At 44.5% G+C, this 16574-nt stretch overlaps 1 protein-coding gene across 3 annotated transcripts in view; it reads left to right on the top strand.

Moving 5' to 3' along the window:
* Nucleotides 1–3551: 3551 nt before the first annotated feature.
* AMPH (amphiphysin) overlaps nt 3552–16574 on the top strand; it is a 243767-nt gene continuing 230744 nt past the window's right edge. For all 3 annotated transcript variants that reach the window (XM_058570689.1, XM_058570705.1, XM_058570697.1), the window contains exon 1: nt 3552–3735. In XM_058570689.1, the coding sequence (XP_058426672.1) occupies nt 3667–3735 (69 nt within the window). In that variant the 5' untranslated portion in view covers nt 3552–3666. The remainder of the gene's footprint in view (nt 3736–16574) is intronic.

Raw genomic sequence — 16574 nt, forward strand, 5'->3', positions numbered from 1 at the left:
CTTATGAGTGTTAGCAAAGAGCTAGATACATTAAAAAGTGGATTTAGAAATCTCCTTCCCTAAGGGTCTAAATTGTATAAAGATAGGTGAGAATAAACTTCTGTGCCATTAAAACATATGGAAAATGAGTTTTGTGATAATATAGTAGTAATTCTGGGCCTGTTTCAAATTATTAAAACCTGTCATAATTGAGATTTTTGACTTTTCAACCAATTTGAAGTGAAATTTAGAAGAAAGGAAGGTGAATTGGAAGTTAAAATTAATTCAGGAATTCTGCCTTGCTTGGATGAGTGCTAAGCTTTTTGTGAACCTTACCTGAATAAACATTAAATATAATTTGACATCTAAGCTTGTCCCTGAAATTGGAGAGAATTGGGGTTACTTTTCATTAATAGTGAAATGTACATGGAACTGCATGGGCCACATTTTTCCTTGACTGAGGAGAAAAATGGATGGCAGCTGTGAGGGAGAGACGCAAGCAATCAAGGAATGTTGGTAGGTGGGCTCAGTGGTGTTAGAGATGAAGGAAACGCACATAAAAGCATGGATCCTACAACCGTGGAGATGGAAGGTGCTGCTGAGATCGCCTGTCCCGCGGATTTCCACCGTGTGCAGAGATCTCTGCAGCTGTCTCTTCCTTAGAGACAGCTGCAGGGAATAAAGGGGCAGCCTAATCGGTGGGGCTCTGGGTACCCAACACTCTCTGTAACCAGAGGGCCCTTCTGATTAATATATTTAGATCCTGCATAAGATTTTGTATGAAAAAAGACTCTACTGTACAGCATAACAATGTTTAAAACTCATTGTAGTTGGGGTCCCCTTCCCCAATGCCCCTGTTCCAGTGGCATTATTGCAGAATTATGAGAAGAAATAGCTAAGGATGGATGCTCATGAGCTAGTCTCATGCATGCATGCATTTTTTTTTCAACAAACATTTACAGAGCACCTACTAAGTACCAGCTAAAGTGCTTCATCAATCCTCCAGTGTGGCTGGAATGAATAACTGCCACATGGCAACCTGAAAGTGGATACCGCTTTACCTCTCAGTTGGAGGGAAATGATTTGATAACAGTCTGCACATAACAACTTTTTAATATGCTCAGCATGTATTCCAAATAGAATTATCAAGAAATGACAAGCTTCCCTTTTCCACCCACATTACAGAAATAGATGTGGGTATCTGAACGATAAGAAAAGTTAACCATTTGAAATTTTATTTCAAAAGAATTTGCTGTGTTCCAAAAATTGGTGGGAGAATAACTGCCAGGAGAGACAAAGGCTGGTACAGTGGGAACTTCCAGCTTGGGCTCTAAAGAAGCAGAGGAGAAGGAGCCCACTGCTGAGTACTCTTCCCTTGCTAGTTGGAGAGAGGGCAGTGATGTCTGCAACAGGAGCTGTAGCCAGGCCCAGCATGGGGGCAGGGGGCCCTGGGGTTCATAATATGAGTGACCATGGACCGACATGCTCCAGAACATTCTGGTGTATTCCAGCATTCTGAGGCTTGCATCCTCATGGCCAAGATCCCAATGCAGAGCGAAGGTTCTGAAGTCCCGTTTTAGAGAGGTAACTCAAATTCCTGGCTTCTGAGCAGTCTTTTCTACTGTCTTTTACTGTCTAGCAATCTTTTCCTACAAGAGAGGAACCAAGTTTCTCTTTACTTCCCTCTGATGTTGGAAGTAGGGTGACCAACTCATCCAGGTCTACCCAAGACTTTCCTGGTTTTAGCACTGAAAGTCCTGTATCCTAGAAAACCCTTCATTCCCAGGCAAACTGGGACGAAGAGTCATCCTAAGGAAGTAAGAGCCAAGTGAATAGGCTGGGTATTTCAGTAACAAACCATCACAAAAGTTAGTGGCTTAAAACAACTATCATTTTGTTGTTCACCACTCTGGACTCTCAGCTGGGATCAGCTGGGCGGTTCTTCTGCTGGTCTTGCTAATGATTATCTGCGTGGCTGTATTCAGCCAAGGGGGTGGCTGGAGGATGGGCTCAGCTGGGATGCAGGGACATCTGGGCCTTGCTCCCTGTCCAAGCAGTCTCATGGCCTCTCCCTTTCCACGTGGCCTCTCCAAGGGGCTCTCTACAGCAGTGTAGCTGAACTTCTAGATGGTGGCACGGGGCTCCTCAGAGTGCAGAACCTGCCTGGCTTCACAAGGCTTAGGCCTGGAACTGGCACAGTGTACTTCCACTGTATCTTCTTGGTAAAAGCCAGTCACAGTGCCATTCTAGAATCAAGGTGAGAGGGCTACACAGGAGGGAATACCAAAGGGCTGTTCATTGGGCACTGTCAATGGAACAGTCTACCCCAGAGGTGCAGTGAGTGGCTCACTTGGACTCACAGGATTTAGGTGCCTGATTCACTTCTGACCTGTTTGCTGGGCATCTCCTCACACTGTCAGAGAGAGCTGAAAATGAATAGTTTGACCATTGTTCAGAGCTTCCAGGAGCTCTGGGTAGGTGCAGTACTGGACAAGTTTATCCCTATTATTCTTACTTCTGCTAGGTCTACTGAGGGTGGTAAATACCTGTTAAGGTTGCCAGAAGGTTTGCAAGAAGCAAGGGCTTAGGAGGCCTGCTTCTTACAATGTTGATGTGAAGTAGTAAAGGCCCTGGCTCTTCTAGGCAACACTTAATGGGGCGTGAGCGCCATGCCGGGGTCTCTACTCAGGGCAGATTAAAGAGATCACCACAGCACAGCCCCTGGCTTACAGGAGCTGATCGTTTTCAACGTGCAACCTCTCTCCCTCCCAGTTCGTTTTGAAGTTTAAACAAGTGTCAGCATTGGTCCCCTCCCTCCTTTCCTCTCCACCTGCCTCTGACTGCAGCTCTAACCTCTGCACTGACTTGGTTTCCCAGTCAGCTTCCCTCGTTGGGCTGTGAGCTCCTGGACAGCAGGGCGACATCCAGTCGTTCTGGAACACACAGGTTAGACGGATAGATGGCGGGCAGTGCACTCTCTGGCCGGGCTGGTCCAGCTGGGCACTCCTGGGAGACCAGCCCGTCACTCTTTACTTCAGAGCAGCTCCAATACCGCTGGTTTCCACATTTCCCGGGCTTTTCCTTCCCTCTCCTCCCCCTTTTTTTTTTGCAGGAAAGAATCGGGGCCCCTCTCATCCTCTGCTTTGAAAGAACCCCTGAGCTGCCTCCGGATCCGGGGACTGCTGCTTGCCTTCCTTCCCCTTCTCCGCCCGACCTCCTCTTCCATCACTGTGGGCACTATCTGGGCATTCTGACTTCTGGCTTCTTCTCTCTCCTTTTAACGCCGCCCTGCCCCGTGTCACCGCCAGGCCCGGCGCGTCCCGCCTCCGCTCTGTCGCTTTAAGCAGGTCCCCGGCGCCGCACCCCTCCCTCACCCCTCCTGGGGCTCGGCTGCTCCTCGCCGTCTCTCCCGCTCCTCCTCTCCTCCTCCTCCTCCTCTCCCGCTCCTCCTCTCCTCCTCCTCCTCCTCTCCCGCTCCTCCTCTCCTCCTCCTCCTCCTCTCCCGCTCCTCCTCTCTCCGCTCCTCCTCTCCCTCCTCCTCCTCCTCTCCCCGCTCCTCCTCTCCTTCTCCTCCTCCTCCTCCTCTCCCGCTCCTCCTCTCCTTCTCCCTCCTCCTCTCCCGCTCCTCCTCGCCGCCGCCGGCCCGCCGCCCGCTCTGCATCTCGCAGCCTCCCCGGACCCGCAGCCATGGCCGACATCAAGACGGGCATCTTCGCCAAGAACGTCCAGAAGCGGCTCAACCGCGCGCAAGAAAAGGTCAGAAGCGGGGCGGCGAGCAGGTGGCGGGAGCCGAGGGCGCGGCGCAGGGCCGAGCCGGCCGGGGAGCGGGGAGGGCCGGGCGGCGGCGGCGCTGCCTGCGGGCCGGGGGCGCGGGGACTGCCCACCGCCGCGGCGACTGCAGCAAGGCGGCACCGGCGCTGCGGGGACCGGCCGGGGCCGGGAGCGCCAGGGGCGCGGGGTCGGCCCGTCTGCCGGCTCGCTGCCTCGCCCCGCGCTCTCCCGGGCGGGCGCCGGCGCGAGCAGTCGCAGGGGCGGCCGGTCGCCCGCTGTCCCCGAGCCGAGCGCATCTGCCTCCCGGCGCCCGCTCCCGGCTCGCCCGCAGGCGGCTGTAGAGACGCGGCCCGCAGGTCCGGGCGCGGGGTTGCGGCAGCCGTCCCTCCTCCGGGGGGATTTCCTGGCTACTGGAGTGCAGCAGGAACGAGTGATTTAGCACAGAAGCTACCACCAAATTTCTGGATCAATAGGGCTGATCGCGTAAAACCAATCGCTTTAATACAGTGCTGTGGAGTGGATCCTGGAGTTCAAAACAGATCTAGAAACACACTTTTTTTCTGTTTCTCTCTCTCTCTTTTTTAAATCTCTGTGTGTTTGTGTCCCTTTTGACGCCAGTGTCCTTCTCTGGAAGGTCAGAAATAAATATGACCTGAACCTAACAGTTCTTTTCTGCACATTTCTGCACAAAGGGGGACATTTTATTGTATTTAAAAAAATCTGTATTGCACAGGTTGAGTTCTCTGGTGTTTTACAAGTCCCTCGGTATATTGGCCACAGTAATTTATTTTTCTCCCCCAGAGATGGGCACAGACGAATCCCAGGTCCATAGCAAGCACAGCCCTGAGCAGTTGGAGAGGTGTGCCAGGCACGGGGCTCGCTGGCTTCCCTGACGACTGCTTGTCATCAAGACCTTGCCAGCACCGAGGTCTTCAGTTGTGTCCCAAGCAAAGGACATTCGTATTGTAGCTTAAGCACCGTACTTGAAAATGAACACCTGCCAATGAGCCCCATGGTTTGTGACAGTTGAACTGCGTCCTCTTTCACGTGGCAGTATTTTCCATCCCTGGGATTCTGAGCGTTTAATGTTTTCCTGAAAGTCAGATTTGCTGCGTTGCTCACTATGACAGTGAATTTGCCTCTTCAGACTCAGGCTCAGGCTGCCCCCCCAGTCCCACTGGCCGGAGGGGGGGGCCGGGGGGGGGGCGGGTTGCTGAGCAGAAGGGGGCACTGATGCCTTTGCTTGTCCCCAGGCCAGAGGCTCCTGGCTACCTCTAGTCCCTCCCTCCACACATGCACACTCTCAATGCAGTAAGAGGATTGTATTTCTTTTAATATCTACCCAAGCTCATCCTGAACTAACGTGATCCTCCTCCTGCTGCTCCTTCAGCCCCTGAATTAGCAAGGCTTCCTGCCCCCTTCCCGTCCCTAGTTACTTGTCCAGAAAGTAGCCATGAGCTACTGGGATCCCAGCCAGGTTTTGTCATCATTTTTCCATATTTCATTTTACTCACTTGTAGGTGTTCCTCCCTGCCCCCCCTTCCCAAGTAATTACTTGACTCTTTAGTCTGGAGCTTTTCATTGAATCCACTTTTCATCTATGAAGGAATTTAGTGATATAGTCTGCCTTTTCACATGTCAGATTATTTCTTAATCTAGGTCACCAGCTGTTAATATGCCAAAAATAAATGAAAAGAAAGTGTAATCTGTCTTACAGAGCATTTGAGCCCTTATGAATTTTGAAATTCACTTTTCCATTATTAAGGTCAAGTGTGTATTATGATTGCGGTTGGGAATGGTGGTTCCTCTTCCATGGTTCTATGGGAGCGGAGGTCTAAGGGAGCCTTGTGCAGGCCTTCAAGTATCCCATTTTTTTTTTTCTGGGGAAATTTGCTGTTGAAAATTGCCTCTTGTACCTAGTTTAGGGGGTTAAGACACCAAGAGGCTGAGAGTGGTGCGTTCTGCCCCCAGGTAAGTTCTGCCCCCTTGAGCCTGTGCCGCACAAAGCGAAAAGGGCCTGTGGGAATCCAGCCAAGGCCACACAGAAGCTACTGGAGAATAGAAAGCAGAGTATGTTGCTACTGCAGGCTTCAGTAGACATCTCCTCCAATGATTCCTTCTTTTTGCATCTTCAATCTCTTCCTCTTCTCCAGTGCACAGAAGCTCCATCACAATGGCTGGACACCATGCATGTTCTTGAGACCCTTTGCTCTTTGTTTTTACAACCAAATTTTCTCAAAAGAGAATCCACTTCCTTGACTTCCTCATCATCTGTGCTCCACCTAACAGCTTGCATGCATTTTGGCTCCAGATGCATGACAGAAACTACTCTTAGAGGCGTTTTATGGTTTTTTATGAATTTAAAATGCGTATATATATATTTTTTCCTGAGGAAGATTTGCTGTGAGCTAACATCTGTTGCGACTCTTCCTCTTTTTGCTTGAGGAAGATTCGCCCTGAGCTAACATCTTTGCCAGTCTGCCTCTATTTTGTATGTGGGTTGCTGCCATAGCATGGCTGCTGATGAGTGGTGTAGGTCCACGCTTGAGAGCCGAACCCAGGCCACTGAAGCGGAGTGCACCAAAACTTAACCACTATGCATTTTATCTTATTGAAAGTCTGTGAAGGTTCATTGGAGAAAGAGTGAAATATACATATAAGTGAAAAAAAACCACTAACAAAGTAGGACACTCATAATTCTACCAACCAGAGGATTCACTATGGTTTGATGTGTATCCTAGTAGATCTCTTTCCATATGAATATGTATATAATTATACAGCAAAAACAAGCTCATACTATATAGTTTTCTTTCTTTTTTTTTTTTGTGAGGAAGATCAGCCCTGAGCTAACGTCCATGCTAATCCTCTTGTTTGTGCTGAGGAAGACCGGCTCTGAGCTAACGTCTATTGCCAAGCCTCCTCTTTTTTTTTCCCCAAAGCCCCAGTAGATAGTTGTATGTCATAGTTGCACATCCTTCTAGTTGCTGTATGTGGGACACGGCCTCAGCATGGCCGGAGAAGCGGTGCGTCAGTGTGCGCCCGGAATCCGAACCCGGGCCGCCAGTAGCCGAGCGTGCGCACTTAACCGCTAAGCCACGGGGCCGGCCCTATATAGTTTTCTAACCTGTTTATTTCATTTAATAATCATGAACATTCTTCAATGTATGTACATATTTTCCATCAATATTTTAAGTGACTGAACAGTATTGGAATGTATGGATTTTAATGAACCACCTATTTTTGGACATTCAGTTTCCAGCGTTTCTGTATATAAACACAAATCAGTGAGAAAACTTGCAGGGAAAATGCTTGCATACACCCTTAAGTATCTCCTTAGATAAATTCCTAGAAGATGAATTATAGCTAAAGTGCCTTTCAGAAAGGTTGAATCGCTTACATTCTCATTGGCAGTCCATGAGATGTTTGCCAACACTGGATAATAAAATTTAAAACAATCTTTAGATATGTCATCAGGAAAAATTAGTTACTATTTATTTCATTGGTTTGATTTTTAAAAACAACATTATTTTTTGCATTCCTGTTTTTTTATTTGCGAATTGTGTGTTTATATTTTTGCCCATTTTGTGTAGCATCTCCATCTTGTTATTTGTAACGGCATAAACTTTATCAATCCTAAAGGTTATAAACATTCTTTCTTCTGTTTCTATTTACTTTTTAATTTTTTGATGACTTTTTTCTGCTATAGAGAATGTTTAGGGGCCAGCCGGGTGGCGCAAGCGGTTAAGTGCGCGCGCTCTGCTGCCGCGGCCCGGGGTTCGCTGGCCCGTGCGCGCCCCGACGCACTGCTTGGTAAGCCATGCTGTGGCGGCGTCCCATATAAAGTGGAGGAAGATAGGCACAGATGTTAGCCCAGGGCCGTCTTCCTCAGCAAAAAAAGAGGAGGATTGGCGGATGTTAGCTCAGGGCTGATCTCCTCACAAAAAAAAAAAAAAAAAAAAAAGAATGTTTATATTATGCTTATGTTTGATGTATATTTGCTTAAATCCATCTGTTGGTTTTGTATGGTTTCTCTTTGGGTGTTGGATTAGTCAAGATCCTGCCACTTGTTAAGTATCAGAGAACTCAATTCAAACTGGCTTGAGAAAAAAAGGGAATTTAATTACTAAAAATAAAAATATGTTTTTTGCACATATAAATTTAAATATGGTTTTAGTATATAAATATGTATTTCTGTGTGTATTATATATATTAACCCATTTGGTTCTGTAAGGTAGGTACTATTACTATCCGCATTTTATAGATGAGGAAGAGGTTAAGTGACATGCCCAGGGTCACACAGTTAGTAAGTAGTAAAGCAGAAGTTTGAACCCAATCAGTCCGATGCTTTCCCATCACATGATACTGCTTCTTATAATTTTGAAAAGGGCATGGTAGAAAAACTTCAGACTTGTATGGAACCAAGGGCTCAAACACAGATATCAGGGCTCAGGTGCCTTCTCCCATCTCTCATCTCTGCTATCTATTCTGTCAGCCCCATTCTTGGGCAAGTTCTTCTCTCTTGGTGGCAAGATGGCTGCCAGCAGCTGTAGGCAAGAGCGTGTTTTTCCTTCAGTATCTGCAGAGAACTCCTCAGAATGGCTCTCATTGGCTCAAATTGGGGCTTGTACCTATCCCTGGAAGAAAAAAATCTTTCTGGCCAAGGGCTGGGACCGTAGGTTGGATTGGGCCTGAGTCACAAGCTACTATTGAAGCTAGGATGGAGAAACTGCCCGTGGACCATATGGACTGATGGTGGAGGAGGAACGAAAATCAGAGTGCAGAAGGTGGCATGGATGCCGTGCTGGAAAAATAAAAAGTCTCCACTGAGGCATACTTAAAAGGCCTTCTCTGTCCCATGTTTATATAAATAATCATGTATTTAATAATTTATAATTTAATATTTGCTCAAAAACTTCCTATCAAATTCATATATGCAGAGTTTAAAAAATCAAATATCAGTAAAAGGCTTATTATGAAAAATAGCAGACACCTGTCCTCCCTCTCCTCAACTTCCGGTCTTGTTTCCTCAGAGGCAACTCTTCAAAATATGCTTATGTCACTACTTCTTGATCTATCCTTTCATGTTTGGTGAAGTTAGGTAAAGAATTAGCTCTCTTACATTCCTCCTTCCACTTCCACATGCCCCAGTCATGTGTTATAGCAAAAGTTGTTTTTTTTTTTTTTTTTCTCCCCAAAGCCCCAGTAGATAGTTGTATGTCATGGTTGCACATCCTTCTAGTTGCTGTATGTGGGACGTGGCCTCAGCATGGCCCGAGAAGCGGCATGTTGGTGTGCGCCCGGGATCCGAACCCGGGCGGCCAATAGTGGAGCGCGCGGACTTAACCGCTAAGCCACGGGGCCGGCCCTAGCAAAAATTGTTGATTGCTGAGGATTATATTTTAAAAAATTAAAGTGTAATTTTCATAGAATAAAGTGTACGAATCTTAAGTATTCAGCTTGGTAATTTTTATGCTTAGAGATATCTGCCTGGCTACTACCCGGTCAAGTTATAGAGCATTTCTATCATACCAGAGACCCATCATCCCTCATGTCTCTCCTGTTCTTTGTCTTTTTATGTTTATACCTTCTTACTTCCATTACTGTCATTTCCCTGATGAGCATCTTTTCATGTACTTACTGGTAATTTTGATATCTTTTGTCGTGAAATGTCTGTTAAGGTCTTTTGCCTATGTTTTTTATTTGGGTTGCTTGTCATTTTATTATTGATTTGTAGAAGTTCTTTGTATATTCAAGGCATGAGTCCTTTGTCAGATAGACGTTTTGCAAATATTTTCTCCCAGAAAGTGGGTTGCCTTTTTACTTTCTTAATGGTGCCCTTTGATGAGCTGAATTTGAAAATTTTTATGAAGTCTTATCTGAGGATTAAATTTTTCATTCAGCTTTCTCTTTTCCCTGGAGTTAATAATTGCCTTTTTTTCCTCATGTACTTATTTTTCTATGAACTATTTAGAATTGTTTATTCTGGCTTCATCAGATCTGTCAAATCCCTGTCAATATTATTTTCAGAGGTTTGGTATATCAGATAATGTAATTGTTCTGTTTTCTCTAACTGAAGGAACTGCCCTCTGCCCCCTCCTTTTGGAGCCTCTGCCCTTTTGCTGTAATCTGGGCTGATTTTTTTCTAGGCCTGCTACATCACTGTCACCCTGGGTCGTTCCCAGGATGTTGAGGTCAAGGAAAGGACTTGAAGGCTCATCTATTGTATATTCCCAGGCTTTCAAACAGTACCCTGTTGTCATTGTTGTGCTGCCTCCTCACTTTCTGCAGTACTTGGTTGCACCAGGTTCTAAGCCTGAGTGTGTTTGTGTGTGTGACTGTGCAGTGAGAATTGGCTGCTTTTTCATTAGTTGCCCTGTACAGGCACTTTTCTTTCTCTATTCTGCTGAGTTGTTTCCATTCTTCCATTCTCCTTTCAGCTTCTATAAAATGTATTGAGCTCTCTTATCTATTAGTGATGCCTGCCTTGTTTTTGCCCTTGTATGCTCATACCATTTTTATTCCTTTACTGTCATTTTAGTTGGGTTTTGGGAGAAGATGGAAATAAAGACATTCAGTCAGTCTGTCTGTTTATCCATAAGCCTTTTTACTTAAATATTTAATCCTTCTGGGATTTATCTTTTTTGTCCATCTTTTTCTATTTGTGAAATCCAGTGACATTTATTTGGTCTTAACCCTCCTTGACCTCTATGCAATATTTAAATTGGCAGAGAGCTTTAAACATTTTTTAATAATTTTATTTATTCATTTATTTTTTCCCCCAAAGCCCCAGTAGATACTTGTATGTCATAGTTGCACATCCTTCTAGTTGCCGTATGAGGGACGCGGCCTCAGCATGGCTGGAGAAGCGGTGCGTCGGTGCGCGCCCGGGATCCGAACCCGGGCCGCCAGCAGCAGGGCGCGCGCACTTAACCGCTAAGCCACGGGGCTGGCCCTAAACATTTTTTAACATTTAAACATTTTTTAACATGACTCTAGTGAGCAGGGAAACATTTGGTATGTTATAATACTAACTTCTTTAGGCATTGTTTTTTTTTGTTTTTTGTTTAATAAGGGAGTTAGACTATTTAGATTCTAAGGATGTGTCCAGTTTGATATTCTTTGTGCCAGTTTATCCTCCCCAAATGATTATTATATAATAGTGTTAGGTGCAATTTTTTTTCATGCATTGTTACCCTTCCAACTAAATTGTAGGTGCTTGAGAACAAGGACCAAATAAATGTCTTGTGAATTGTATGTATTCAGTGATGATGTATTGATTCGACTTTCCATGTTCTTGCTTGTTTATATCCCACCCCTCCAAACCCATTGTCTTAAAGCAGCCTTCCACATTATTTTTTCTCTGACTTTTGCGAAATTGTTTTAAGGGTTTCACTGTGTATCGCTGTCATTTGCTCTTTCATTTTGTAAAGGTAGTACATCAAATAAAATTATCCTTATGCGTTCTGTACGTGGTGGGAACTCCGTCAATATTAAGTTGAACTGTGCTGAAATGTCATTTTTGTTAAGTCAAATGGTCAAATATTGGTAGAGTCATGTGGTTCAACCCAATATTGATTGTGTGATATGGCAAGAAAAGCAATGTAGTCTCCTTCTATATGTCTAATTATGTGACATTTGTGGTTTGTTTTGCATTGTTGCCTTGCTGATGCCCACAGTTAGGTTTGTTCTCAAAGAAAAACATGTGGAGGATATTTGTGTGTGCGTGTGTGTGTGCATGTGTGCGTGTGTGTATGTATAAAAAGAATGGGAGAAGGGAGACCCTGCTCTGTCCAGGAGATTCTTTCTGTGGGACCCAGGGCCTTGTCTGTAGAAGAGTAACTGTATGACTGTGTTTACATCTGAGGGCACTTGGGAGACTGAGTCTCTGAGGCAGTCCAAGGGTTCCCCTTTTAAGATTGTCTGAAGACTTTCTTGTTGCCTGCTTCTACATTGTACAAACTTCTACCTTCTCGTCCACTAAGATAATTTCTCTGGCTGTATTAGAAACTGCCAGAATTAAAAATAACACTTAGGAGGAAATTCTTGACAGAGTAAGGTTTCTTTCTTCCGTTTGGTTTTACACACAAACACACATATACCCATGAATCCTTCTTTCTCCAAGAATGAATACAGTAGGGAATCGGAACATTGTAGGGACTCAGATTTTAACATTAGTAAAAGTCACCATTCTCCTTTACAAGATAGCATATTGTGTGTGTGTGCGTGCGATTCATAAGTCATACTTTAAAAGTCAGCTTGTCTATGGACCAATACAACTTAAAATACCTGAAATAAATAATATAGTCTGCTTTATTTAGGGTATAAAATTAGGTCCCATTTTTTTGAATATTCAAATTAAATGCTTTAGACATCCCATCCAATGTGTCACGAGAATCTCTTACTCCTCCCAAGACAAGAGACCCTGTCTTGTGCTAAGTTCAGAAACCGCGGGGTTTCCCCTCTCTAAAGTAGTCAGTGGTTTTACTGTGGCCTTCTGGGAAAGGGTCCCAGGGACCCAGGGAATCCAGCATTCAAGTGTTACTCTTGTGCCCCGGGTGAGCATTGCATTGAACAAGGAACACAGGGCCCTCCCTCATGGTTCTCACAGTGAGGGCAGGGGCAGGAAACCCTTCTCCCCAGGGTGATATTCAACTATGGTCACTCCCTGCCCCAGCATGCTGGAGCTCCACGTCTGAGCTCTTTATCAGTGGGCTTATCGTTTCCAAATATTCTTGCGCATATACACACACAGCTCTCCCACTCCAAGATTTCCCATGATGCCACAGTTCCTAAGTTAGGAAGGATTTAATATTGGCAAACACCGATTATCCATCTCATTCCATTCCACTCCACCCTATTCCATTTTTTAAGAAAATGCTCATGCGGACATACCAAATTGATTTCAAGCCTACGGTTTGAAAATACTACCCTAGAAGACCTCCAGCATCCTTTCCTATCAGTTGACTTTCTTTTGGGCCACTTCAGTCCATTCGAGGATGTGTGGATGTGTGTTTGTGTGTGTGTGTGTGTATGTATATATGATTAAGTTTTAAACAAAAAATCTTGTGAAGCATTTTGGGAGGGGATGAGTAGAGAAGGGAAAGAGTATTTAAAAGAATGATATATTCTGACTTTGTAAAGTCTGGGAATTTCTGCTTTGCTGTTCAAACACAATTTTTTATTTTTCTAGCCATTTACACTAGGGCCATCTGAGTAGAACTCCTGAGGAAATCAGTGGGCCTGTGGGCCTCTGTTACATCTGGATAACAGATGTAAAGATTTTTGTATTGCAGACATAATTTTCCAGACATTCTCAATATTGGCTAATATTTACATAATGAAAGTGCCATCATCACAGAGGTCAAGGAATTTACCCATGAAAGAATATAATAAGATTATCTATATAGCATTATGCAAAAGTAAAATGATAGTAGTCACGATTTCCTGAGAACACATCCGTGGGCCAACTTTTAATATAGAAATGCTGAAACTTCATTCTTATTGATTCAAAATCTAAATTTAAGTGTAGTACTTAAGTAGATGTATTTCCTGAATACATATTGAGCAAATCTGTTATTAGGAATGGTGTTGGATAAAGCCAAGGATAGGATCTTAGTTTTGAAATATTTGCTATGCTATAGACATATGTCAATTTTGATTATTCTGAAGCTACTTAGAACAGAGGCACATAAATCAGAAAACCAACATTTTGGTCATTTTCATCTTATTCTCATATAATCATTTGATTATATGAGAATATGATTGATCAGTTGAAATTCTAGTTCAGAACTGGGAAGAACCTGAGTATGTTTATTATCTATATATTTTTCTCTATCTTAAGGTGCCTATAATGATTTAATAAAATAAACATGGGCCCGTGCATAAATGCACTTTTGTTATGGCACCTAACACTCATTAAGTAAAGGATGCTAAATTTACATACTCTAATAGTTATGTATTCTATTGTGAAGTCAGTCTGGTAGAAGTAATTCATTCATTTACAGTCATTTATTAAGACTCTAATGTACTTGCAAGATGCTCGTAATATAGCAGTCGACAAAGCCATCCTGGTTGAGCATACAGACCAGCAGGGGTTGGTAGAGAGATAAACCTTTGAACATAAGAACTAATAACTACATAGTTACTAATGAAAATCATAATTAAATATTCTGTGAGGGAAAAAACCAGTTTTTTATGTAACTAGGGAACTAACCTAGAGTGAGAGGACTGGGCACACCTGCCTGAAGAAGGTAGATTTTTTTTTTTTTTTTTTTTTTTTTTTTTTTTTTTTTTGTGAGGAGATCAGCCCTGAGCTAACATCCGCCAATTCTCCTCTTTTTTTGCTGAGGAAGACGGCCCTGGGCTAACATCTGTGCCTATCTTCCTCCACTTTATATGGGACGCCGCCACAGCATGGCTTACCAAGCAGTGCGTCGGTGCGCGCCCGGGATCCGAACCAGCGAACCCCGGGCCGCCGCAGCGGAGCGCGCGCACTTAACCGCTTGCGCCACCGGGCCGGCCCCTGAAGAAGGTAGATTTTATTTAATTTATTAATGTATTTATTTTTGGTGAGGAAGATTGGCCCTGAGCTAACATCTGTTGCCAATCTTCCTCTTTTAGCTTGAGGAAGATTGTCCCTGGGCTGACCTCTGTGCCCGTCTTCCTCTATTTTGTGTGCGGGACAATGCCACAGCATGGCTTGATGAGCTGTGTGTAGGTCCACGCCTGGGATCTGGGCCCACGAACCCTGGGCTCCTGAAGCAGAGTGCGTGAACTTAACCGCTACACCACCGGGCCGGCCCCTGAAGAAGGTCGATTTTAAGCTAAGATCCTAAGGGTGAGTTGCAGCCATCTAGGCAGGAGGAGTGGGTAAGAGTGCAGTGACTGTAGGAGTTAGGAAGCATTCCATATGACAGACTCTTTGCCCTTATTCACTGGACATAAATAAGAGCCGTACAGTATAGATATCAGAACTGACTGTTAGCATTGGTCTTATAAATGATCTCTTCTAACATTTGCATATTTAACGAGGCAAAGTGGACCCTAATTGGGATGGTCCTGCTATAATAGCAATCCTTCTTTTGTGTGATCAGATTTTTACCCTCACGTGTTGAAGGGTCCTTCTGGGGCAAAGTTCCCCCTTGACACAGAGGCAGGACACCAGTTCAGAGCTGACTCACCCTCTGAATTATTGTCAGACTCACAAGATCCCTTTGTATAACAACCGTAAACTCCAATCCAATCTGCTTTCATGAATTTATAGGGTCTCTTACCTTAAACCATCAGAAGAAATTCAAAATAGAATTTTGAATTTCGTTGGCCCTGAGCTAACATCTGTTGCCAGTCTTTCTCTTTTTGCTTGAGGAAGATGATTGCTGAGCTAATATCTGTGCCGGTCTTCTTCTACTTTATATATGGGATGCCGCCACAGCATGGCTTGATGAGTGGTGTGTAGGTCCATACCCGGGACCCGAACCCGTGAACCCCTGGACAGCTGAACTCAACCACTACACCACCAGGCTGGCCCCTTGGATTCCCAGCATCTAATGAGAGGGAGAGAGAGAGAGAGACAGAATAGAGAGAGCACACATGGTTAAGGCTGGCACCAACTTGACTTAATTATGTTATGGGCATTGACTTGATCATTTTGCAGTCAGTGGTCTTGAATTTAGGAATAATCTGTTTGAGGTCACTTGCAGCTTGGAAAGACTCCTAAATTTGGAAGAGAATCTTTTGTAGCAGACAGTCTCTTCCTCTACCTAATAATGGCTGCTAACAGTTGCATAGCATGGATAGTCCAAGCCTTGAAGGGATCTCTCATTTTGTGGTAGCATAGCTACCATTTTGTGGAACAGTGCGGTACCTTTCACATACCCTATAATTCCTCGGTATTTGAGACATCAGTACAAGAAATCCTGCCTCTCTGTTTTTTTTAATTTTTATTTATTTATTTATTTATTTATCCCCCCCCCCCCCCAAAGCCCCAGCAGATAGTTGTATGTCATAGCTGCACATCCTTCTAGTTGCTGTATGTGGGACGCGGCCTCAGCATGGCCGGAGAAGCGGTGCGTCGGTGTGCGCCCGGGATCTGAACCCGGGCCGCCAGCCGCGGAGCGCGTGCACTTAACCGCTAAGCCACGAGGCAGGCCCCAAAATCCTACCTCTTTAACCTACATATTTCTATAGCAAAATACCAACTTCCTGCCTCCTCTCTGTTCAGTGGGTTCTTCTCTGAGTCTCTAGGAAAAATATGTCCAGACTTTTCTTCCTACCCCTCTAGGAAATGTTTGCGACCATGGTGACCAGTAGCATTCCAAAACAATGGGTTGGGAAATGAGAGGGCTCTCCTGGGGACCTATATTGGCTCATAGTTGATCCTGTTAAGCATAGAGAATGAATCTAGAAATCAAGTACCTCCAGGGCAGTGTTTTCTCAAAGTGTAGTCAGGAATATTTGGGGAGGGTGTGAGTTAAAATGCAGATTCCTGGGCCTGGTTACAAACTTACCAGAATCTCTTAAGTAAGACTTGGGAATATGCATGTTTAATAAGTTCCTCTGGTAATTCAAAGAGTTAATGAAGTTTGCACACTGCTTTAGAGAAGGGAGTTTGGTTGAGATTTTGTGGTGTTTATGAGCTCCTAGGTCCACTTTAGGGTTGTAATATAGAGAGTAAGGCTTTCTACCAACCAGTGACTATAAATTTATCTCCAATGTAATAAAGAAAGGTGAAAAGCAGCGCCCTTATGGAATGCTTAAAAAATACCCTTATGCTTAAAATAGCCTACTTAAATTTCAAAGAAATCAGTCAGTTTTGTGGAGGCCAA

The sequence above is a fragment of the Diceros bicornis genome, chromosome 3 (genome assembly GCF_020826845.1).
Source record: "Diceros bicornis minor isolate mBicDic1 chromosome 3, mDicBic1.mat.cur, whole genome shotgun sequence".
In the NCBI taxonomy this organism is placed as follows: domain Eukaryota; kingdom Metazoa; phylum Chordata; class Mammalia; order Perissodactyla; family Rhinocerotidae; genus Diceros; species Diceros bicornis.